This window comes from Erythrolamprus reginae, chromosome 3 (genome assembly GCF_031021105.1).
Source record: "Erythrolamprus reginae isolate rEryReg1 chromosome 3, rEryReg1.hap1, whole genome shotgun sequence".
NCBI lineage: Eukaryota > Metazoa > Chordata > Lepidosauria > Squamata > Dipsadidae > Erythrolamprus > Erythrolamprus reginae.
Genome location: NC_091952.1, coordinates 164,403,021 through 164,427,792, shown reverse-complemented (window position 1 = coordinate 164,427,792; position 24,772 = coordinate 164,403,021). Strand labels below are relative to the sequence as shown.

The window sequence follows — 24,772 nt, the reverse complement described above, 5'->3', positions numbered from 1 at the left end:
AGTGTTGGTTTTTTATATGTTTATGGGATTTTTCATAGAAACTATTGTTGGGAAAGCAAACCGTTCTTTGTAGTTATTTTTACAATCTTGTTTTTCATAATATGCATCTTCCTTAGTTCCAAGATACCATGGCCTTGCAAAGCATAAAAGGTCACATTGCTTCATGTATAGGTTCCTGTACCTAGGAACAAGGTCAAAATTACTGCAGTTGAGCTATAGGACAGGCTGCATAGCAATGTGATTCCAAAATGCCACCTACCAGGGAACATTCTGTCCACTAATTCTAGTCTGAGTTCATTTTTTATAACACTTGTGAAATATGTGTATTGATTTTCATTCATCACTTGGGTAAGAGGTCTACTTAAGATGCAGGGATGTGATAGGGTAATCAATCAAACAAGCTGCTGAACTCAAAGTAAGGTGATATGCTATAAAATATATGCTACTTGGTGGCAATATCATAATGAGAATGAAAGCATCATAATGGAAGAAGATTTTTCAGCTCTGTTATTTCCTAAAGAACTTATGGGAACAAAAACATGCAAGGGCATATAGTAAACCCTCAAAATGTATTTGTTTGTTTGTTTGTTTGTCAAACATGTATAAGATAGTAGTTTGTATAAACATAATGTAACATACCATATTTTTCAGAGTATAAGTCACTCCGGAATATAAGATACACCTTACTTTTGGGGGAGGAAAATAGGGGAAAGAATCTGCTTACCAGGTATTCATCTATCTGGCATCCTTAGTCTGGTCAGCTTCAGCACATTATTTTATTCCCTGGTTAAGGGCTTTTTTTTTTTTCATTCTGAGAGAGTAACAACTGTCATGACTCAGAACCTCTACATCAAGGGTCAGATAAATATCATGTAGTTGAAATCACTCCTTGTTTTTAAATACCATGCCCAATTACCAGCTCTGCCCTAGGGCCTGTCACCCAAGCAGTGTTGACTGGTGGGGCTGGGGGAAAGACCTTTCTCTGTGATGGCTCCAGTCCTCTGGAACCAACAACACCCAGAGATCCGCATGGTCCACAACCTCCTGGCTTTCCAAAAGGCTTTAGAAACATGGCTTTGCTGGCAAGCCTGGGGCCGTTGAGTGATACACTCTGCTCTAGCCAGTAGTAGTGAACGAGAGAGGTATGAATGTTTTTAATATTGAGATTTTAAACTTTGTATTTTTTTATTGTTATATGCCACCCTGAATCCGTCAGGAGATGGGCGGCCTATAAATTTAAATAAATGAATGAATGAATGAATGAATGAATGAATGAATGAATGAATGAATGAGAAGAAGAAAAAATAAGATAGTATATACAAATCTTAAAGAATGGCTCACCCCAAAAAAGACTAATTGCTCAATTAAATAAGCCTATGCTGCAGTGTTAATATTCTGTTTATCTCTTACCCAATAAAATACCGTAAGAAAAAGAATAGAGCAGAAAAAAATGGTTGGCATCATTCTTTTTGTAAATTCCACCTAGGTGGGAGTAAAACAACAACAACCCTGAATGCATATTATGCCATTTTATATTAACTCTGACTCTCAGATTGCCAAAGTTAGTTACGTTCCAAGCCTTTCTGTGTATGCAAAACAACATAATGTGGCTTTGCATTTTGATCAGAAAATTAAAGTATTGTTCTTGCCCCTTAAAATTTATCCTTGCTTATTAACTGATGACTCTATCAATACGCCTGTGACTGTCTAAGCAATGTGGGAATACAATAAACGCATCCTGATTTGGAAAGTCCTTTTCTCTCTTTTCTTCAAGTCATACCTGCCTTTTGGCTAAAGTTATGATCCTGGATTGTCTGGGCTCTCTGCCTGAATTTGGATTGGAGCCATTCTTAAAATGCTTCCCTAATCATCCTATTTGTACAGGTGTGACATTTCAAAATTGGATACACATATACTTCTCCCAAAACTAAATTTTCCAAAACAGAGACATGGCCAGTGATTATTTTAAATTTTAGACATTGGCTTGGAATCACTTAGGAATTGTTTACCTTGAAGTAACAGTCAGAACGTTAGTGACAGATAACAGATTCATCAGCAATTGTAGAATTTATTTTCTACAGGATAAGAAAACATGTTACCTGGAGAGGATTATCATGGAGTTCCTGATAATCCAGACTCCTGCTGTATACTCTTTTGCCAGGTATTTTCAGTGTTTCTAAATTTGATTCCCTAAGTCAGATTTTTGTATGCCTTTAATTTCAAAATCTTATTGCAGAAGAGGCGGAGTAACGACACGGACACAGAGCTGGATTTAAACTGGGTCATTTTTATTAATTAAATTTGCATAACATATTCATTAAATTAGCATAAATTTAACTAAAACCTAACAAGGACCCGCAGGGTCAAACAATTACTTCTGGGGCAAAAAATGACGTCAGAAAAACTTCCGGGGCAACATATGGGCATAGCTCCATGCTGATCCAGGTGAAGGGCTCCCGCCCTCACCTGGATCCCAGCCATGCACCTGCATGTGGGAGGTCTCGCCGTCTAACCCCTACAAGGGGATAGAAATAGGCGGGACCCAAAGGCAGGTTCCCCCCAATTGCTCAGATCGAACTAAAGGCACCATGAGCCTTTGGAGAGAACCTGTCAATCATCCCCAAAGATGCCCAATGGAGAACACGCAGTTGCTAAACACCACCCAATTTTCCGCCCCTAACCTGCCAACCGAAATGACCAAAGGTAAGCCAATTAGACTAATCGGGGAGCGAAGCATCCCCTAACCACCATCCGTCACCACAGTGTGGAATAGGCGAAAAAACGGTCTCAGAAAATACCGAGACCGCCAAAAATTCCTATTCGGACCCCTAAGGGCGACCCACAGTGGCACACTGGAAGATAGGGAGGGCAGGCGGGTGTTCGCTTGCTCATCGTCGTTGGGGCGAAAAGGAGGCCCAAGCCTGCGCAGCCTCTTATATAGGGCTGGCAGGCTCTGCCTCCGATGACGTCATCGGCCAGGGCCGATGCCCAGAGATGGCCGGGATCTCGCAAAATCTTGCGAGATCCCGGCCCCAAAATGGCAGCTATGCCGAGGGCCGTGTCTCCCTGGCCCTGCGGCAAATCCGGGCCGGGGTTGACTCACCAGCCGCGCATTTCAGCAATACAAGATACCTAAAATATCTAGTCAATCAATGGCACCAAGCTTTCATTCCTCCTATTTATTCTCATCTGGAAACAAATGGAATATGGGAACTCCCCCACCCCTTGCACAAATATAAACCACTTCAGATATCACACTAAGAAATTAAAGAACCCGTTTGATGGGCTATAGTTGACCTTCCTATGATTTTTGAGCAGTTTGCCTGCAAAATTAACTTGGAAAATAAACCAGGCACATTTTTGTGTTTATAAATTATTTTCATCATGGTTTCATCCATTTACAATAAATGTTTTAATTGCTGAAAGAATTTTAGCTTAGAAGTGAAAATATTTCATACATATGGAGGAAAAATGTATCAAAATTATCCAATTCCCTATTTTAAGGGCATTAGAACAAGTTGAATTTAAAATGAAATAGATATAAAAGAGAAACAGAAGAAAAGTTCAGTTCAACAATATGAATATCTCCTTACCCAGTTCCCTTAAAATATTTTTGTTCAGTCTGTCCAAGGGAACAAGAAGCGAAAGAGAACCATTATAGTTAGCAAAGTATAGTGGCTACTAAATTAAATCATACCACACCAGAGCTTAATGACCATGATATAATCTTTTGATATAAGCTTATATGGATGTGTATATCACAGAAAATGGCTGGGATTACCCATCACTCTGAGTCGCAGTATACTTAATGATGATTTATTGAATGAAGTTAATTGACTGGAATTTCCCCACATGCTAAATTATAAATCACAATAAAGAAACCACAATGTTTGGCTCCATCCTAAGACAAGCCTTGGTCAGTGTGGGTGGAAAAATGAACTTTCATTTTGATAGTCTGATAAATCTGATATGATGCCATGATACAAATGATATGAATTTGCATCATTTGTGAAGTGACATTGCTACAAACATCATAGTTCCCCCTGCCACTCTCCTGCAAAGTAATTTTTCCCACCATGAAAATGCTTTTGGCATCTACCACCTGCAAAAAGTATAAATGGAAGAAATTGGCAAAATTGTAGTGAACAGCAGAGGCAATTGTATAGATGTGGTTATCTGGAAAATGGGCATTTGCTTCTGTAACAGAAAAATGCTGACAACAGATTTTGTTTCCTAGCGCATTTCTAATATATTGAAAACAGGTAATTGGTACTTTGTATACTAATTTAATCTCCTCCAAAAGCAGTATTTCTCAACCATGAAATATCTGGACTTCAATTCCCAGAATTCCTCAGCCAGCATGCTAGCTAGGAATTGTAAAACGTGAAGTCCACATATCTTAAAGTTGCCAAGGTTGAGGAATATTGCCCTCAAAGTTATTTTCCCATACATTATATATTCGTATTCATAATGGTTTTTTAATATCTCTATTTTTATTATATTATAATCCACCTAGAATCATGAAATGGGGGATATTCTAATGTATTTATTAAAGAAAAACATACATGTACTATCCTATTAAATGCTATTATAGAATATGCATGTCGGGCTGTGAAACCCTGACTTCTGATCGTTCAGCTTGGACACTAATGACGCAGCATGGCTTTCTCCAATTTGAGGAGACACTTATTCGGAGGCTGAGGCAAAGGCAATCCCAAAATCAATGAAATGGGGGAGCAGGCAGGGGACAGAATGGATCTGCCCTCCAGTGTGGAAGGGATTGCCACTCTCGGATTGGCCTTTGTAGCCACACTAGAGGCTGTTCTAGGAACTTTTTCCAGAACATAATATCATAGTCTTTCAATGAGTTATATTCTCATGTTTTACTACTCAATTTTAGCATATTATACTGCATTTTAACTTATTATTTATTCAAATTCCCTCTATTTTAGCCAATTTTATTGTATTTTAACCAGTCACAGTTTTATGACGACCGATGTGGTCCTTTTCCTCACTTTGATATGGTCGATTGACTAATCAAATAAAGTTGATATTGATTGATTGATTGATTGATTGATTGATTCTGATTGATCGATTCAAGACTGAGGGTTGCCAATGAGAATATGCATGATATTTAGAATAAATTTTTCATTTTATTTTGGGGAGAGGGGAAGAATAGAGTCACTTTTCTTTTAAAAAGACAAAAAAATGTCTTTTGGTGTATCGACATTTTATCAGATTTTCTTTAAGACAGCATGTACAGTATTTGCCAACATTGATTGAAGACTGTTTTATCTCGTGCCCATTGAAATTCGAACTCAAAAACCTGAATGGTAATTACAATAGTTTAAACTGTCATTCATTCACTATTGGAGCACAAGTCTAATTAAATGTGTGGTGCAAATATATGTAGAAAAATACAGATTCAGGATTCGTATTTATTTTTTTAGTCTTCATTAAATTATTCTGCTGTACCTTATAAGATAAGTTGCAGTAATTGTGTATATTTACTGTGGGACAGCTTACACTCAGTATGACTTATTTCTGAATAAGGTTTTTTTAAAAAAATAAAGTTGGTGCAAGACTTGTACATTAGACAGAATGTGGTGGCAGACTAAAATGATAGAATTCAAACTTACTGCAGTTTTGGCAGCATGTAGGTGATGGGAATCTTAAGAAAACAATTTCAATGTACAAATGAACATTCATTTACAACTCGGAATGTCACAACAAAATTAATTAGTCAAGCCTGTAACCATCTGTTAGACTTTAGGATACTGGAAGGAAATTTGTGTGAGTGTTTTTACGGATTGTGTGCGAGGAAAGATTTAAAATAATGGATAACCCATAATAAATAATAAAAATATCTGTAGCATAATTAAAGTCTGCAAAGTCTTCAGTTTTTCAGACTTTTGCTCTCCTCCACCTAATGCATAGAATAAGTCTCTGTCTGATTGCATCAATGTAAATTGTTCCATAAGAGAACCAGGAACCTTTGGTGACTTTTGAATGTCTTTCTCATGTTTTAAAGACCCCAAAGACAACTTTAGATCTCAAGTACTTGTGCAATACATTCCTCGTGGATCTTCTTAATAATCAGAAAAAAACACAGCAATTTACTTCCTCTGCAAACTTTGAACATCATACCTGAAATTTTCAAAAACAGAAATAGGCAAGGATTTAAACTTCCATCAGCTCTTGCCACCATAGTCAATTATACAGTATAAGATTGTAAGACTTATGGTATAAAACAAGCTTTATTGCCTCTTCTAGTGCTACATCCAAAAAGTATATATTTTTCTCTTTTTTTTGCTGCAGATTTAGAACGAGCCCAAGTGTGTATCTAACAAAATTTCTTAAATGAAAAGGATAAAATAATCAAGATATAGAAAGTCAGACCTTTGATCCATCTATCTGAAAATAGTTCACACTAATTCTCAAAGGTCTTAGAGAGAATCTTCCAAAATCCTGCTTAGAAATGCTGAATGTTTCAACAAAATCCTTTATCATTGATTTATATAATAAAAAACAGAATTATTTTTCTTCTATGACAACAAATGCTGAATTTACTGTTTGTATTGTGGATCAAAGTCTCCAAGTTGCTTATTAAAAAAAAAAAGGACTAAGGAAAGACATAGAGATAGTCCTTGACTTACAATCACAATTTAGCCGGGAATTTTGGTAGCAAGTTCAGCAAATCATGTGGATGTAAAATGAATCATGTGGTCATAAATAATAAAATGGGTGTTTTTTGGTGGAGAATATAATCACATGACCATTAGATGCTGCAACTAGTTGTAAATATGAACTGGTGGCCCAGCACCCAAAAGATGATCATATAAACTTGTGGTTGGTACATCGGTCATAATTTGAGGATGGGTTGTTCTTAACTCTGTTGTAATTTCAAATGTTTGTTAAGTGACCAGTCATAAATGAAAGGTTATCTATAATGACTTTCCATGCAAGCACTAGAGCAGTGGTGAATCTTTTTTTGTACGTACACACACGTGATGGCATGATGGTGTGTGCCCACACCCATAATGCAATGGCCTCCCCTCGTGCATGTGCATACAACCCCCGCACTGTGCTCCCACATTTCTGAACTTCTGATTGGCCTGGGGGCCAAGCTCTGGGGGCTTTCCTGAAGCCTGGGGATGGCAAAAATTAGCCCAATGGGTCAAAATGGCTTTCTCCCACCCTCCAGAAGGCTGAAAATCAAGCCGGCCAGCATGCACAAATGGAGTTGACATAGGGCAAAACCTCTTGTGCCCTCAGATATGGCTCTGCATGCCGCCCGTGGTACCCTTGCCATAAGTTCGCCATAACTGCACTAGAGTTCAACATTGCAAATAAATAATCATTTTCTAAAAGAGTCCAGATTCTATGTCAGGATCTTGAAAATCTTCCTTCCTTAATAGTTTAAGAAGTAGATACTGTATTATCTGCTCACCAACTTTTCTGTAGTCACATTTGGCAAAGCTTTCATATAAATCTGTATAACACACTAAAGTAAAACCAACTTTTTTTATAAATAGCTTTTGATAGTAACTTAATTTTTTTAAATATCATCTTTCAGCCCAGACGTATTCTCAAGATACTTTCTTTATGATGCCATAATGCTATATTACAATATACAGTAATTAGCCATCCACTTAAAATGTGCAGTTAAATGTCAAACCAGTGCAGAAGTTGATGATAAATTAACGGCTTGGAAGATTGGATTCTGAATAAATTGGAACTTTGAGGATTACTTTGACTTGGACTCTGATTTAGTTTGGATGCTACCTGGAACCTTGACATTAGAATTATTCCATTCTTGTGTGTAATTAATATTAGCTATTGAAAATAAGCAAGAGCTCCCAATAGCAAATAGCTGCAAGTAAGCCAACCTTTTAACTGAATTAAGAAATAAAAGTATTGCTTTTTTGTTTTGTTTTTAAAGCTTCCTAAAACAAGAGGAGAGTTCCTCTATACCAGTGATTTTCAACCTTTTTTGAGCCGCGGCACATTTTTTACATTTACGAAACCCTGGGGCACATTGAGCGGGGTGGGGTGGGGCTAAAAAAAGTTTGGACAAAAAAAATTTCTCTCTCTCTCTTCCTCCCTTTTACTCTATTTCTCTCTCCCTCTTTCTCTCCCTTCCTTCCTCTTTCTTTTTCTCTCCCCATCCCTCTTTCTTTCTCTTCCTTCCTTCCTCTCTTTTTTGCTCTCTTTCTCTCCCTACCTTTTTCTATATCTTTCTCTCTCTCTCCTTCCCTCCCTCTCTTTCTCTCTCTCTCTTGCTTTCTTTCTCTCTCTTTCTCTCTTTCTTGCTTTCTTTCTCTTGTTCTCTTTCTCTCACTCTTGCTTTCTCTCTCTCTCTCTTGTTCTCTTTCTCTCTTTTGCTTTCTTTCTCTCTCTCTTGCTTTCTTTCTCTCTCTGAGCTTCGCGGCACACCTGACCATGTCTCACGGCACACTAGTGTGCCTTGGCACACTGGTTGAAAAACACTGCTCTATACTATAGTTTTAAAGAAAGATAATTAATTTGGGAGGACTTGGACCTTGAGTCTTTTCACTGTTAATCCATAATAGCTCATAATACAGAAGTGGTTTACCATTGCCACTTTCTTCCATATTTTTTAACCCCCTTGCCCAGGGGTGGCATTTATTTACCTTGTTCACAAATGTGAGTGTGCATGCACAAAGCCTAGAAAATGTGGATAAATGGGATATCATGATGTCTAGGCAGGTGGGTGGGGCCACTTGCAATTGCCTGAACTGGATAGAATGGCTAAATGCCATTGTCTTGTCTTTAACTAGTATATCTTGATGGTGTTTCATTTAACCAAGATTATTTAGATGAAATGCCAGAATTCATTGGGTATTTCCAGATGAAATGCCAGATTTTATCCTGCTAGATTTTTCAAGCACCTCCAGCTTCACCTAGATACCACCAAGTTTTCTTTAAGACATTCAAAGTGACAGTCCAGCTTGCTCTTTAAGTGTTGCAATGTCTCCAATACAGTCACTTCCTTGTTTATTTGTTTATTATTTAATTGCTATAACACGTTGTTGTGGGCTGGGAGGGTGCCAGCATACAATTAAGTTGAATATAACTTTTACCCTCAAATGCCCTCCCTCCCTAATGCCAGTCTTATTAAAATTCTTTGAAACTTGTTCTGAAAATTATAACAGATGTTGTGCCTGAACAAGCCTCGGGAGTCATTGCAATTTTAGCTTTAGGCAAATTTCAGTGACATTTTTATCCCAAGATTGACTACTTTGCAATCTGTTATAAACCAAAAAATTAATACACGTTGGTTTTAGATTATATTTCAATAGATACACCTTCCAGGTAAGAACATGGACACTGGATTGGGCTGTTAGTCCTGCCAAGTGTCTAATGTTTACACTTACAATGTAAAACTTGTAGGTAACAAAACTTGTAGGTAACTTGTAGGTAACAGATTGTACTCCTTCAACATTCTCTTTTCTTTTATAATTTTTCTTTCACAAGTATTAGCTCTGTGTTCAAATTTGCTGGGGTGTTTTTTCCCTTTGACTCAGCCAGAAGCTGAGGAACTTGTTTCTGTTGAATTTTTAAAATTATTTATAGAGTTGAATAACTAGGTGCACGTGTATATACACCTCATGCTTCTAATTTTCCTAATTTCTAATATTTTCCAGGCACATATCAGTTCAGCTCTCTAGAGTCTGCACCACTTGGGACTTCGCTTGGCAGAATAAAAGCCAATGACCCCGATGTTGGTGAAAATGCTGCAATTGAGTACAGCATTGCTTCCAGCGATGGATCTGACATGTTTGATATCATCAATGACAAGGACACACAAGAAGGGATTTTAACAGTCAAAAAGGTTTATTTTCTTCTCTGTCTTTTATTGGACTTGGCACTTTAGGTTTTAGATTCCCTTTTCCAGCTGGAGGATGGATCAGATTTCATGAAAGGTCAACTTCAGAGAAACTAGCAGGTGTTAAGCTTCAAACCGTCCTTCCTTCCTTCCTTCCTTCCTTCCTTCCTTCCTTCCTTCCTTCCTTCCTTCTGTTCTCGCTTGTCAGATACATTGAAATTTGTGGCCATGTAACTTTAGAAATATTAATGTGAAAGTTCTATTAAACATGTAAAAGAGGTTAAGTTATCTTTGTAAGGGGCATGTGACAATTATTTGTGGCCAACTCGCCACAGTCAATTCACCATGGCCAACTCTCTGTGGGAGATATGGCTACAGAACAGAGTTTCACTAACATCAAAGAAATGATGGAATAGAATCATTAAAGAAAGGATGCAAAAAGAAGGGGAGAATGAAATGTGAAGGACAAAAATTAAAATATTTTTAAATTTTTATTTTAAATAATTAAATTGAATTGTTAAATTGTCCTATAAAAATAAACAAAAGAAAAAAAGAGAATTCTTGTCAGGAGTACTTGGGGCCTGAAGTTTCCACTTAAGGTATTATGATACACTCTGAAAACTTGTTGACCATGGTGAATTGACTGCAGGAAGTTGACCAAAGAAAGTTGGCTGTCGCGAGTTGGCCGCAGCAACTTGGCTGTAGCAAGTTGACCCATTACACTTTCCAAGCTGGCTGATTAGCTGAAGTCTATTTCCCTTTCAAAGGCTGGAAATAGCCAAATGTTTATTTGGTATCCTGAAAATAGTATGCAAAAGCAGTCCAATTTCTAATAAGATATTTGTCCAGAGACCCTTACTGAATATCCCCCCCCCCCATAGCTCTTATTCCATTGAGTTTTATAAAAATAAATTAAAAAAAGGGAATTCTTGTCAGGAGTACTTGGGGTCTGAAGCTTCCACTTGAGGTATTATGATACACTCTGAAAACCTGTGACATTTTGAGATTTCCTTTTGTGGTGTCCTCCATACATTATGTCAGCTCTGATTAAGTAAATGGGGAAATCAGCTGCAGGCCATGAAATTTGTTGGATAAATTAGAATTCCAATAAGGAATTGCTGGCTCTAGGCATCTGCTTCACATATCTCTGGATGGCCCATCCACCAGTAGCAGATGGCCTCTGCCCAGAAATCATCTTTAAAAAGAGAGAACTTCAGTCTGTATGCTGATCTGCAAATATATGCTGTAGTTATCCCTAATATCAAAGGATAACAAATAGGCACAATATGCACCTGAAATGATGTACCGTATTTTTCAGAGTATAAGACACACCTTAGTTTGTGGGGAGGAAAATAGGAAAAAGAATCTGCTTACCAGATATTCATTTGGCTAGCATCCCTAGTCTGGTCAGCTTCAGCACATTATTTTATACCCTGGTTAGGGCTTTAAAAGAATCTTATTCGTAGAGAGTAACAATGAAATAACTTGCAAGGCAGTAAGAGCTGGGAACATTGTTAGTACCTGGTTAGGGATGGAAAGAAACATTCAGAGCAAGTTAGAGCAATGAAAAAAAAACCTGCAAAGACTTAGGTCTTGGAAAAAATTATTTACAGAGAGTAACAATGAAGGAACCTGCAAGATAAGAGCTGGAAAGATCGTTAGCACCTAGTTAGGACTGGAAAAAAAGCTTTGAAAAAGCTACATTCAGAGTGTAAGAAGCACCCAAATTTTCAGCCTCTTTTGGCGAGGAAAAAGGCATGCCTTATACTCCACAAATATGGTATATAGTGTGTTGGGGCATAAAATTATACAAATATTATAAACTTTTAATGCTTTCTTTTGTAAAACCAGTATAGGTCAGGAACAGCTTCAGTAGTAGTCCAAAGCAAGATTGGTATTACCATACTTAGTATATATTGTTATCTATACTAATGTCATACATACTAGATTGGCAGAAATAAGCACTATGAAATAGTTTATTAACAGATATGGGGGGGGTTTGACAACTTTTCCCATCTCTTTCATATCATTGATCGGGACAATATTGCAGTATAACAAACCAGGATAGCATTATAACAGCATGAGAATAGATGAAAACTTTCTCTCTTCATGTAATTTTAGTTTCAATCATGTCTTTCATATGAATTAGTTCCCTCAACAAAAGTCTGAATAGATCATTTTAGTAGAGAAAATTGTCCTTTTTGTCTTCATCAGGTCTTTTTTGTGGAGGGACAAATTTATATTGTTGGAGCTTTTTCCATTTTTAATTCCCTACAATTTGTCATCTTACCTAAGGTAGGCTTCAAGATAATTTAAACCAGAGGTAGGCCATCTGTCTTCCCGATATTTTGGTCTCTCACAGTTCCTTGCTATTAGTAATAATCAACAGACTGATGAAAGTTAATGTTCAAGATATCACAAAGAATTAGATTGACTATTTCTTATTAGAGTGTAGTTAATTCAAAGAAACCTGCAATAGAAGCCAGGGTTTACATTGAACTTAGTTTTCATTAGCTACAAATGAACCTGGGGGCATTAATTCAGTCTATAAGTCAGATGTAAGAAATCACTTTTATCTTCATTAAAATTCAAAATTTATGTCAATTCATTAGCTTATTCCACAAAGAGGCAACACAGATAACATTTGCATACACAAACTATGGATATTTCCACACAGAGGGCTTAGAGCTATTCCTACAACCTGTGATTGCCCTAACAGCATCTGTTGCAGGAATACAACAGATTGTTATAAATTGTTTTTATTCTGGTGTGAGCCGCCCCGAGTCTGCGGAGAGGGGCGGCATACAAATCTAAATAATAAATAAATAAATAAATAATAAATAATAAATACGCTTCATCATGTCAAACTGGTGACCCACAGATCAAATACATCACGCATAGGCCACACCCATCCCAGCTCCACGAAGGAAAAAATATAGTTTTAACAGTAATGTGATTCTGGGAGTTTGATACCCATGTGCTTCATTAAAACTAATTAGCACTCTGGACATGTGTAGCCTACTTTGTTTATTCACAGGGTTATAAAAGACAGGGGAAATCCAACTGTTGTGACTGGTAAAAGATTCTGTAGTTTTGTACTGTTAATGAGAACTGGTTCCAGATTCCTAAGAGGTCAGTAAGGGGCATACATAAGTGCACCAGTGTGCCTTCTGTCCCCTGTCCTATTGTCTCTCCTATATTTCTTTATATATATTTTCTTCTATTCCTATATCTTTTCTTCTATTCTTTCTTTGGTATATTTTACTATGAATATATCCTCTGTAACCTTAATTATGTTTTGGACAAAATAAGTAAATAAATAAAATAAATAAATAAGATTCAGCCATTGGAGCTCCCTGATTTGTTTTCTTTAAACTTTCAATTTCTTTCTTTTTGAGGATATCTGCAATCCGAACACTAGTCCTTTTAACCCCATTAACTCTTTCTCCATAAACTTGTTTTGAACTTCCATCTTCGGAGAGGGGCGGCATACAAATCTAATAAATAATAATAATAATCTTCACTCCTTTTCTCAACATGACCAAATAATCCCAATGAATATCATTCACTTTTGTATGCAGCACTACATTCATTCAGTGCTCAGCCATTCTTGATTAGTCTTCTTGTTTCTTATTTATTAGATACCCACTCCAGTTCATTCACTTGTTTCTATTGCCATACATTTCTTTTTTTGGCCCTAACAAACAGGGATCTGCCTTATAGTCAATTTTACTCATCATACTTGTAAACTTCAATAATTCTCTCAGTCTTTCTTATAAACCATCCAGCCATGCTTTTAATTTGCATTGATTCTTTCACCAGGCCTACATATGAAAAGACTTGTAGTTAAACCATATATTCAAAACCAGTGAACCATTTTAAAGAAGTTAATCACCAAGAAGTCGGTATCTTGATGCATTTTTGGTTTTTCAAATGGCCCGTTCATTTCTACATGGTCTTGCCTCATCCCCACCTAACAAAATATTTTTTTCCTGTTTTGCATTAATTTAAAAATGTTGCACAATTTCTCTTCCCCCAAGTCATCACTACTTCTTACTTTAATACAGTTTCCTGTAATATAATATATAAGTATCATTAACCTAAGGTTCTCTATTTTTTCATATGCACAATCTGTTTGGCAACAGTTCCTATTTCCTGAATTATTTCTTCCAAATTGAATCTACATCTTCATTTTCATGCTATGATTTATTGATTTGATTCCAAAAGATTCAACTACCTCAGTATCAGTCTGTTTTATGATTCCATTTTCTCTTGGTTTCAGCATCATAAAACTTTTATATTATATTTCTTTTAGTGCAATCCATCAGTTCATGCTATTTACCATTTATTCCCTTTATTTTCCAAGTCATAATCTTCAGTATGGTATGGCCATTCCTAAATGGCCTGTGGATATTGACTTCTGTTTCCCATCATGACTTTGATCAATCAAGGCTTTCACATAAAACTTTTTAGAAGTATTGCCCTTAGTTATACCTGTATTATATGACACATTTTCTGCTAACCAAATGGTTATATTTTGAAATCTCAGTCCACTGTAGCCCATATGACTTATTGCAACAATGTCGGGATTTACCCTAAGCATGCCTGCATGCATTTAATTTATATATCCCACAATCAGCTACAAGCTGTTTAACTTATTCAGTATGAGCTATGATAGTTAACCATGAAAGCCAATATACAGTTGCCCATATTTCACCTGTCTACTAATACATACTTTTCAGCAACTATGCTTTGATTTTTAAATTTAAGCTTGTAAGGCTGCTACTTATATAGCAGTTTATCCTTAGAGAAACTGCTGAGTCGAGATTAATTTGAAATGATTTTTGAAAGATTTATACCAAAAAACAATTTCTGGCTGACCTATATTTAGCATTCATTTTTGAAGGACTCCTTTGGAATAAGTGTAATTCTGATTCACCCAAACCAACAGCAATTTAACCATTGATCCCAGCGAGATGCAGATAGAACCTAATGATTCATGCCAAATGTAGAGTGTTTCAGCACTTTAAAAATGAAACACAATTGTATCGATTGATAGAGCGAGCCCAGAATGATAGAGCACTGTAACAGACAAAGTTCAATAGATAAAGAAACTGCAGTGTTTCAAAGTTGTAAATGCAGTCACAAACTCTCTTCTGTTGTTTTCAATGGAACTGATTGTTGAAATAACTATACATATTGTATATGAACTTGGGATGCTCATGTATATGTAAAAGGTTTCTATGGTGAATTAACTCACTTATTCAGACTGACACTTGAAAGACAAGACATTTGCTTGTACATGAGCTAACACTTTATATCTGAAAATAGAATAGGATTCACTGCTCTGCTTTGAAATTTTAGGCATGACATCTTTTTTATTAGTATCAACTGCCAGTAATAAAATAACCCAAAACTAGGATGAAATAGAATGTTAATTTATAAGAATTTCATTTCCATGTTATTTTTTTTTTACTAAAACTCTGCAACTATTTTCTTATTGAAAAGAGCAATTTTTCTAATGATTTTTAAAAATTACTTTTGTAACCATATTGACACACTAAAAATAGAAGACTATTAAAGTACTAGAAGTTTAAATTATACCAAGTATTTATCAATTTTTTTTTTAAAAAAAAAACCTGGAAAAGCATTTGCAAAATGCTAAAAGGATACCATTAGAATCATTTAAAAAAAAAAATTCAGTTGATGGAAGATACATGATTGAATATGGAAAATATAAACATAGGTATTTGAAAAAGCTATTAAGAATATAATCCTAAGTAATACTCATTGAGTTCAATGAAATGGACAAATATATACAACAGTTGTCATTTTCAAGTTCTAATTTCCCTTTCCTAAGTTTTTGTGTTTAAACAAATTATTTTTCCTGATTCATTAAAACTTATAAGATTTCCCCAATCTTCCTTTTCACAAGATCTCATATGTTGTAGTTTGAAATCTCTTAAAATGGTTTATTTAAATTAACATTCATGACAGTTACTGACAGATTGCTAAAAATGGTAACATTATGGATACTGTGAGATTTGGCATAATTTAAATTGACTTTAATTTAGGGCATTACAGTGCTAACCTCTGGTGTATAGAACTGCAGCACAACCCAAATGACAGGTGTTCAAAAATGCTTAATTCTTTATTTATTTACTTTTAAAAGTACTTAGGTAATTATTAGTATTTTTTTCTCCCTTTCTCTCTTCCTTATTTTCCATGTTTGGATACAAGCAATTAGATTTTGAAAAGAAGAATCAATATAACCTAAAAGTAGAAGCAACTAACATTCATCCTGACCCACGATTTTTCTACTTGGGACCATTTAGAGATTCAGCTTTGGTCAAAGTTTACGTGGAAGATGTAGATGAGCCACCTGTTTTTAATTTACCATCGAACTTAATAGAAGTTGATGAAGATGTCAGAGAAGGCAGCATCATTGGGCAAGTGATAGCCCAGGATCCAGATGCAACGAAGAACCTAATCAAGTAAGTTATCAGAAAAGCCTACATTGGAAGTATTTGAACTTGCCTATAATGTGCTTCAGAGTTTAGTAACTTTGATGTTTAATATTGGCAATAAGATCACTAAATATAATTGGTGGTTATTCATTTCATTAAGGATATGATTGCATTCATACTATTGGTAGCATTAGACTAACCTTATATATTATATCAATATCCAAATCTGGACCCAAAATTTTCAAAGTTCAAAATTTTCAAAGTTCAACTTCTGTTCATGTTGTCTGGGTTAGTAGAATGTGGTATTCAAAAGAAATTGGAAGGCAATTGGCTGAAAAAAGTGATATTTCTCTTCAGAAAACTAGTTCTCATCGTAGCTTGTTCAAATTCAATATGATTTATCAAGTAATTTTGAGCCTCTTCTGAATTTTCAACCTAATCATTCTTGAATGGTTATTGAAAAAATAAATGAAGGATGTTGTATGCCGCCCCGAGTCTTCGGAGAGGGGCGGCATACAAATCTAATAAATAATAATAATAATAATAATAATAATAATAATAATAATAATAATAATAATAATAATGTTCCTCACTCCACACCACTCTAATTTCTTAGGGAAGAGCAGACTATAAGTATACTTACTTATTGAAATTACTTACTACATTTAAACAAAATAAAGAGATTTTAGCAAAATGTTCATGCTAACTTCAGTCCATATTGTGCTTGTACCAGAAGTGGATTGCTCCAGGTTCAGACCGGTTCTTAGAATTACTATGGAGGGTCAATAAGACATCCGATACATGAAGGGAGGGGAGAGAGGGAGAGGGAGAAAGATACAGAGGGACAAAGAGACAGAAAGAGATATAGAGAATCACTTTGAAATCAACTCCATTCACAACTGATCTGACATTATCATCTGTTTGGGGGATTAGTTCCCCTCCCAATCCTTCTGTTTATTGGAAGCAGAATCATGGCCATATTTTTCATTAAATCTGTGCAGTTCTCAATAATACCATTGGACAATTTTTTTCACTAGCCATTATTCTTCCTTTCTGTCATCTCATCTTCCCTTCTGTTTCACTTCTCCTTCAAAACTTCAGCATTCTCTTCTTGGACTTCTTCTCCTTGACTCAAGGCAGCTACTATAATAATATGCAACAAAAAGCTATATTGGATTCAAATTTACAATTCAAATAAAAATAAATTAATATACAATTCAGACCAGAGGTTTTTATGTTTAAGGTTTTTGGATAAAATACTGGAAATGACACTCTTCCTATACAGTATATAATAACAGTAGCATGACTTTTGTATGCTCAGTGCTAGGTCCCCAACAATAGAAGTATAGCTAGTAAAGGTGATGGAACTGGCAGAGATGACTAAATTATCAGTTCTTCTAAGAGAAACATCACTGAAGAAATTCATTTACAATTGGAAGCTTTTGTGGATTTTTTTGCAGGAAGTGGGGGAGGGGGGAAATCAAGCTATGACATAGGAAGTTGATTATTATTAAAAAAAACCTTTTTTTGAGACAATGGATATCACCATATGCAACAATCCATTTAGTGACTGTTCAAAATTACAATGGCAGTAAAAAAAGTGACATGACTCTTTTTCACACTTATGACTACTGTAGCATCCCCATAGTGATGTAATTAAAATGTAGATATATATACATGTTCCTTTTTTAGACCCCGTCCCTTCCTCTCCCCCTCCTATTTACTTTGTACCTTTGTTGCTATACAAATATGAAAATATGAAAAAAGATATTGAGTAAAACACATGATGGTAAAATCACTATCCAATCTTTTTGACTTCACACTTCACAGAGATCTTTAAATGCATCAGAAAAATGGTGGTAAGGCAACCAGAAAACCTATGGAAGATTTTTATTGCTTTTATTTTGCATTTTTTTGTAATAATATAGTTTCACTTCACAGTATGCACTCAGATTTTATTCCATCTATCAGAATAAATGCACACATGTGCATGCACTGAAAAGTATGGATAAAGGCATTAGCAATTTATTTTGTTTCGGGTTGGTGGAAGGAATTGAAGTGATTTTTTTTAATTCCACTGTGTAAAGCATAACTGTGGCCAACTAGTCACAGCCAACTCGCCATGACCACATGATGCAGACAGCTTGCCATGTCCAACTTACCATGGGACAACTCACCATGGCCAACTCATTGAGGGGCAATTAGCTGTGGGACAATTCAACAATTCAATTTAAATATTTAAATAATTAAAATATTTTAATTTTGGTCATTCACCTTTTATTTTCTCCCCCCTTTTGCATTTTTTCTTTAATGATTTTATTCCACCATTTCCCTTGTCCTGTGATGTGTTGTCCTGTGGCAAGTTGGCCATAGTGAGTTGGTTGCGGCAAATTGGTTGTGACCAGTTGGTGGTAGTGAGTTGGTTAGGTGAGTGGCCCACACTGAGTTGTCTAGACCCCATAGTGCTGGATTTTTTTTTAAATCAATGTTAAAGGATTTTGAGCAGAAAAGAAGAACTATCTCCTAGGTTTTGCCATTGATAGCATGGGTTGGGATTTCTCTAAGTGCTGATTTCAAATATGACAAGGCTCAGTCTGAATCGAGGTTCTAAGACAAGTTGAATTGCCACCAAAATGAGACGAGTATTCGAATGCATTCAGCTCTGGTTGGAATAAATATGAACCACAGAAGAATCTTCATTACTACCACCACTAACCCATCAGGCATAAGAAGTTCTGCAGGAACAAAATTTATAGCCTTATATGACTTATAGTGACTTCCAAACTGCTCTCATGACAGTTTATAATTGTGAGAGCCAACCAGTTTTCGTCAAACAGCCCAAGGCTTTTAGCTGTCTACAACTCTCCATAGTCCTGACTGTCTTTGTCAGCTATAATCTGTGAGAACCACATATCCACATAAGACTCTTTAAGATGAATAAGATGAAATCGCTTCATTCATGAAAAGTGGATGGTTTTCCCCAATGCCCCAGTGGAAATTATGAATGTCATCGCCATCAATGCTCTAGCCTATTTAATTTAACAATGATATCTCATTTTATTTACAAACCAATCTGATGCCAACCACAGGTGATCTCTATATCTCTGTTTAATTTTGGGTAGAGCAGAAGAACTGTTGGATTGAAAATGAATGCCCTGCAGTATTTCATAATGAACCATAATTATGTTTAACACATCACAGACAAGGGACAGTATTGTGAAGGCTAATACTGTGGATTTCAATGTCCTTTAGATCTACTAGATAGTCCTAAAGCTGTTTAAACATAATATAACATGACCAAAATTTACACTATTTTTTTTCATTACTATGCAAAGCAATTTTTAAATGAGTTGCACCTGATTTTTTTTTTAAAAAATCCTATGATTGTTAGCCAAATCACTGCACTTGCTAAATGAAATGTGCCACCTTAACCAAATCTGGCTTCTTACTGTGATTGTTGGAAGCCAAGTGGGAACGTTGTGAATGGTGATCTTATGTTCCTGGAACATGATGGCACACATCAAAACTACATGCCAGTTGCCAAGTGCCCAAATTTTGATCCCATGTCTGATCATAAGTGCAAGGACCAATCCGAAGTAACTTTTTCAATGCTGTTGTAACTTCAAATGCTTGTTAAACAAATGGTTGTAAATTGAGAACTACTTGAATGTTATGTATTTGTTACTATATACTATATGTATGGGAATGCTTATAATTATTGTATATGGTTTATATGTCCAAAGGGAATCATATTGATGAAATGGGGAAAAATCTACATCATTTGAATAGCCTGTTTTTTTTGTTTTTTTGTTTAAATAACATTAAATAGATGTGGGGTTTTGTGTCTACAGTATATAAACAAATTTTAGTTTTGTTTAGGTTTTTAAATCATTATCATTCATTTTACTTTTTTTTGCTTTAAGATTTTTAAATCTTTTCTGCTGCCTAGGTGTTTTAGTTTGCTTTATTTTTTTCTTATATCTTTTCTGTTATGTTATGTTATGTATGTTGTTGTATGAGTGTATAGAGTTATATTTCTTCTTTAAAGTATATTGTGTTTTATTTTCCACTGTTATATAAATATGTAATTTTTATAATGCTGCAAACTATTGTCCAGTTGTTTATGAAATGTAAATTGTAAACTGTTAACTGTAACTGTCTTTTTAAAAGTTTAGTCTTTAAATAATCTTCAAAATGCATAAGACTTGGAAACATACGGTACTTTAAAAATGACAATCATAAGTTGTAAGAAATATTTTGATTTCTTATCAATCACATCTTAGATGAGAACTGCTTTTTATTGTAGGGTATTGTGCATTGTTTTAATCTACATCAAATGTGACCATCAATTCATTGTTTGTTTACTGAAAGATAGAAAATATACATTGCAAATAAAGAAACAAGTTAGGCAAGTGCATTAAAAAATACAATTTTCTTCTCTGTGTTTTCAAAACCTCAGGAAATTTTCCATTAAAACTGAGCTCCTCACCTTGCAAATGAGTTATAATTTGTTGGTTCTTCAGAATTTAGCATGAATTAGAGTGGAAATTCTAGTCACCAAAATTGAGGGGCTTTTTTAGCACATCTTTTTACTATTTTTGTATGTTGTCATTACTACTGTTTGGGAAGTAAATCAGAATAAGAGAAAGGTTTATGAAAAATACAAATATACATCCTAAGCTAGACACTGGCACACTTCTGACATCTAATGGCAGTATCAAAACTGGTATCTATAACAACATTGCCTATGAATATGGTATTTTGACATGGCTGTATAAGAGTACAAATACAATGTAATGACTTAGGTTTCTGAAATACTTGATTTCTTTCTTTCTTTGCTATTCTGTGGAAGTGTACATTTACATGAAAATAATAAAAAGGATATATTGATGTTGACTTTTCTTCTATTTCCTTGCAATTTCTTTTGTTTTATATTTGTTCCAGGAGCTATTTCAGTTGAACAGTAAATAAATTTCTTCCAATCAATCAATTAATCAATCCATTTTATTTCTTCTTCTTTAAATTAAAAAGGGCACAATCTTCATTGCTAATGCCATACTATAGCTCTCCAGTATCTTAAACAACAAAAAAATTAAAAAGTGTTGCAATAGAAGATAGTAATATTTGTTTTATCATTTGGTAGATATTCTTTGGATCGCCACACTGATTTCGACAGAATATTCAACATCTACTCAGGAAATGGTTCCATATTTGTTTCTAAGACCCTTGATCGAGAAGCAGCCACATGGCATAACCTCACTGTTGTTGCAACTGAAATTAGTAAGTTGTATGTACACTATAAAGTCAGTTTGAAAGGAAGAGAAAGAAATGCTATGTTGAAAACTGATTTTTTTCCCCATGCATTATTATCTATATGATCTATGGCTTTATACCCAGCAACCTAATGTATGTTCTACTATTTTTGCTTATACAACATGACACCCAATGCAATTATACTTACAGGTTTTAAAAACTGACTTATAATACAATAGGTATGATATAAGATATTAGTGCATTTTAAATGCTAATGGCAATGGAAAATAAACATTTAAAGGCTACAAAATGAGTTTCGAAAATCCAGTTTGCAACTAGAGGGCATCCTAGACCTACGGAAAACAAATCCTCGCATACTTTTTTCTTCAAGATATGCTAGATTAGTTTGTTTTTTTAGTTTACCAGTGTAATTTTTCTGGCATTTGCTAACAATCCTGAAAATTATTTTTTTTAAAAAAATAAGGAAGGTAAGAATACATGATATAGGCATAAAATCTAGTGAAAAAATAGCTAATAGTTTTAGACTAGCATTAACCGGTCTTTTATTGGTCAGTGCTAAATAAAGAACACATAACGATTGTGCTTGACCAAATTATTGTGGCAAACATGGTGAGCAATTTTACATGGTTTCTCAACAACTTGTCAGAATGTTCCAGCCATCGGTTTTAAATTGGATAGGCAGTTTCTCTTATTACAAGCAGCTGTCCACAGTTTCAAGTTGAAACTTTACTCATCTTAATTGAAAATACTGAGAATTGAACCAGTGATCTTTTTCTGTAGACATTCTCTGCCATCCAGGGCATTGTGTCCCAAAGGTGGTTTTTTTTTAGGAGGTAACTGGACTTCCTTGTTTTTTTCTTTAACGACATTTCACTTCTCATACAAGAAGCTGCTTCAGCTCTGACAGAATAGTGGGGAATGGAAGGATTTATATTCCTTGCAGACAGCTGGTCATTTGCATCCTGAGATGACCTCAGGAATCACCTGAGTAGTGCTCCCAGTTTCTGTAGTCTACAATCCTCTCCCCCCCCCACTCTGAAAATCCATTACTACTCCAAACCATTCAAAAGGTGTTCAGCCCAAATTGTATAGCTAAAAGTCTGTAGAGATTCTCAGTCATCCAGGTCATGGAAGGATTCCATTCCCCACTACCCTGTCAGAACTGAAGAAACTTCTTGGATGAGAAGCAAAACATCTTCAAAGAAAAAACCAAGAAAACCCAGTTGGCTCCTGAAAAAGCATGTTTGTGAAAATTATCTTTTTCTTTCAAAGTACATCCGCCGTGCTGAACTTTAGATCTTTTCTTGCATTTTTACATGAAAGTTAAAGGCTCTCTTGTTAGTCTATGAGAGCAAAAACCTGAGACTGCTGCAATTAGTGAGAGTTTTTATAAAGTAATGACAAAGATTTGAATTGTACATTGTTTTCTATTACTGCTATGAGCCACCCCGGAGTCTACGGAGAGGGGCGGCATACAAATGTAATAAATAAATACAAATTTAATAAATAAAGCCTAGTCCCTGTACAAATGTATTTGGAAGAAAGTCCTAATATAGTCAATGGGAAAGTGTTTGGATTTCAGCTTCAATATCAAATGTTAGTATTGCTTTTTATTTATGTATTAAATTTCTATATTGCCACAATCAAAACAGTTTTGGTGAGATAGCTTTAGGAATGTCTTAATGGCATGAAGCCCTTGATACCCAAGGCCAAAACAAAGGTTTTATTATCTTCAGTGCTATGTACACTAAAAACAAAACATACGACAGTCAGTTGAAAACAGAAATATCTGAATTGAGATATATAGGATTGAACTGAATCTATATACTCTCTCCTTCTGCAGGAGAAATATTTTGAAGTCCCCACAGGCAATTGTAGCAAATGGAGCTTTTGACAAAATGACAAAGCAACATTATGATATCACAATGCAAGTTCTGCCCGCTGCCTACTTGCATGAAACTCATGATGTAAGAAAAATGAAGTTTGTGTCAAGATTCCATGAGGCATATTTCATATTTCATTATTTACTCCTCTGTATCCCTCAGTAGATGGCCATGAAAGTCCTCCTAATTCTTGGAATACATTGTTTGTTTTTATTTTGCTATTATATTATTTCAGAATGACATCTCTAAATGACATTGAGTTATGCCATGTTTACAACATAAGGCACTGGCGCTTATTTTTGAATCTCAGAAAAAGAAGTGATACAATATTGTGATCAAACTCCATTTTGTCCATTTTGTTTCAGGCAATCCAAAACAAAGTACTCAGACTCCCATCTTCATTCGGATTTTGGATATAAATGATCATGCCCCAGAATTTGCCAAGTTCTATGAAACTTTTGTTTGTGAGAATGCAAAAGCAGGACAGGTAATACAGCAATATTATCAAGTATGATTAACGGTGACAGCTTTTTACTCTGTCTCAATTATAAAAATTAATCTACTCTTTTTTTAAAAAAATGGTATGTTTCAGTAATCTCAACTGTAACAACTATTTTGCTTCACAGAAGTTCTGAGTAAAATAAAGCAGATGTAGCCCCCATGCTACTGATTGATTTAATTTCATGGAAATAAATAACAGCTTTCAGGAGTTAACAGTAATATAACCACACATATAGAATTGTGTGTGTTGCCTTAGCAATAAAAAAATAAACTAACAATTTAAAGTTCAAAAAATAGAACCATAAACTAAACAACATCATAATAATTTCCAAGCACACTCCACAAAAGTTCTGCTTTAGTTAATTTTTGGACATCTATCATTGAAGAAGCTAGTTAATCCAACTACCAGAATAACGTATCAGACTCATGTCATCACAGCAGCAACATGTGACACCTTGAGACTTTTCCCCCCTTTGTTAAACCCGGCATGACCAGTGTGTGATGCAATTGGCCCGTGTGCTGGGAGTTTGACACCCTATACTAAAGGGATGTAGACCACAGAATTATTAATTACTTTGCGACTGAGAAGCTGTGTTTAGGCCTCATATTCCCATTATCAGCTAAGTGAGCAAGTTGATTTTAAGTGGGAAAGACTTCAGGATAGGATAGGATAGGATTCTTTATTGGCCAAGTGTGGTTAGTCACACAAGGAATTTGTCTTTGCTGCATATCTCCTCAGTGTACATAGAAGAAAAGATACATTTGTCAATAATCATGAGGTACAGCACTTAATGATT

General features: G+C 35.2%; 1 protein-coding gene across 3 annotated transcripts in view; it reads left to right on the top strand.

Annotated features, from left to right (window-relative positions):
* The window catches only part of CDH9 (cadherin 9), a 124,331-nt gene that overhangs the window by 76,410 nt on the left and 23,149 nt on the right, over positions 1-24,772 (top strand). For 2 of the 3 annotated variants that reach the window (XM_070749085.1, XM_070749087.1), the window contains 4 exons: positions 9,669-9,856; positions 16,091-16,344; positions 21,461-21,597; positions 23,840-23,961. In XM_070749085.1, the coding sequence (XP_070605186.1) occupies positions 9,669-9,856; positions 16,091-16,344; positions 21,461-21,597; positions 23,840-23,961 (701 nt within the window). Of the gene's footprint in view, positions 1-9,668; positions 9,857-16,090; positions 16,345-21,460; positions 21,598-23,839; positions 23,962-24,595; positions 24,608-24,772 lie in introns of all 3 variants that reach the window. The other variant, XM_070749086.1, reaches the window with a different exon arrangement.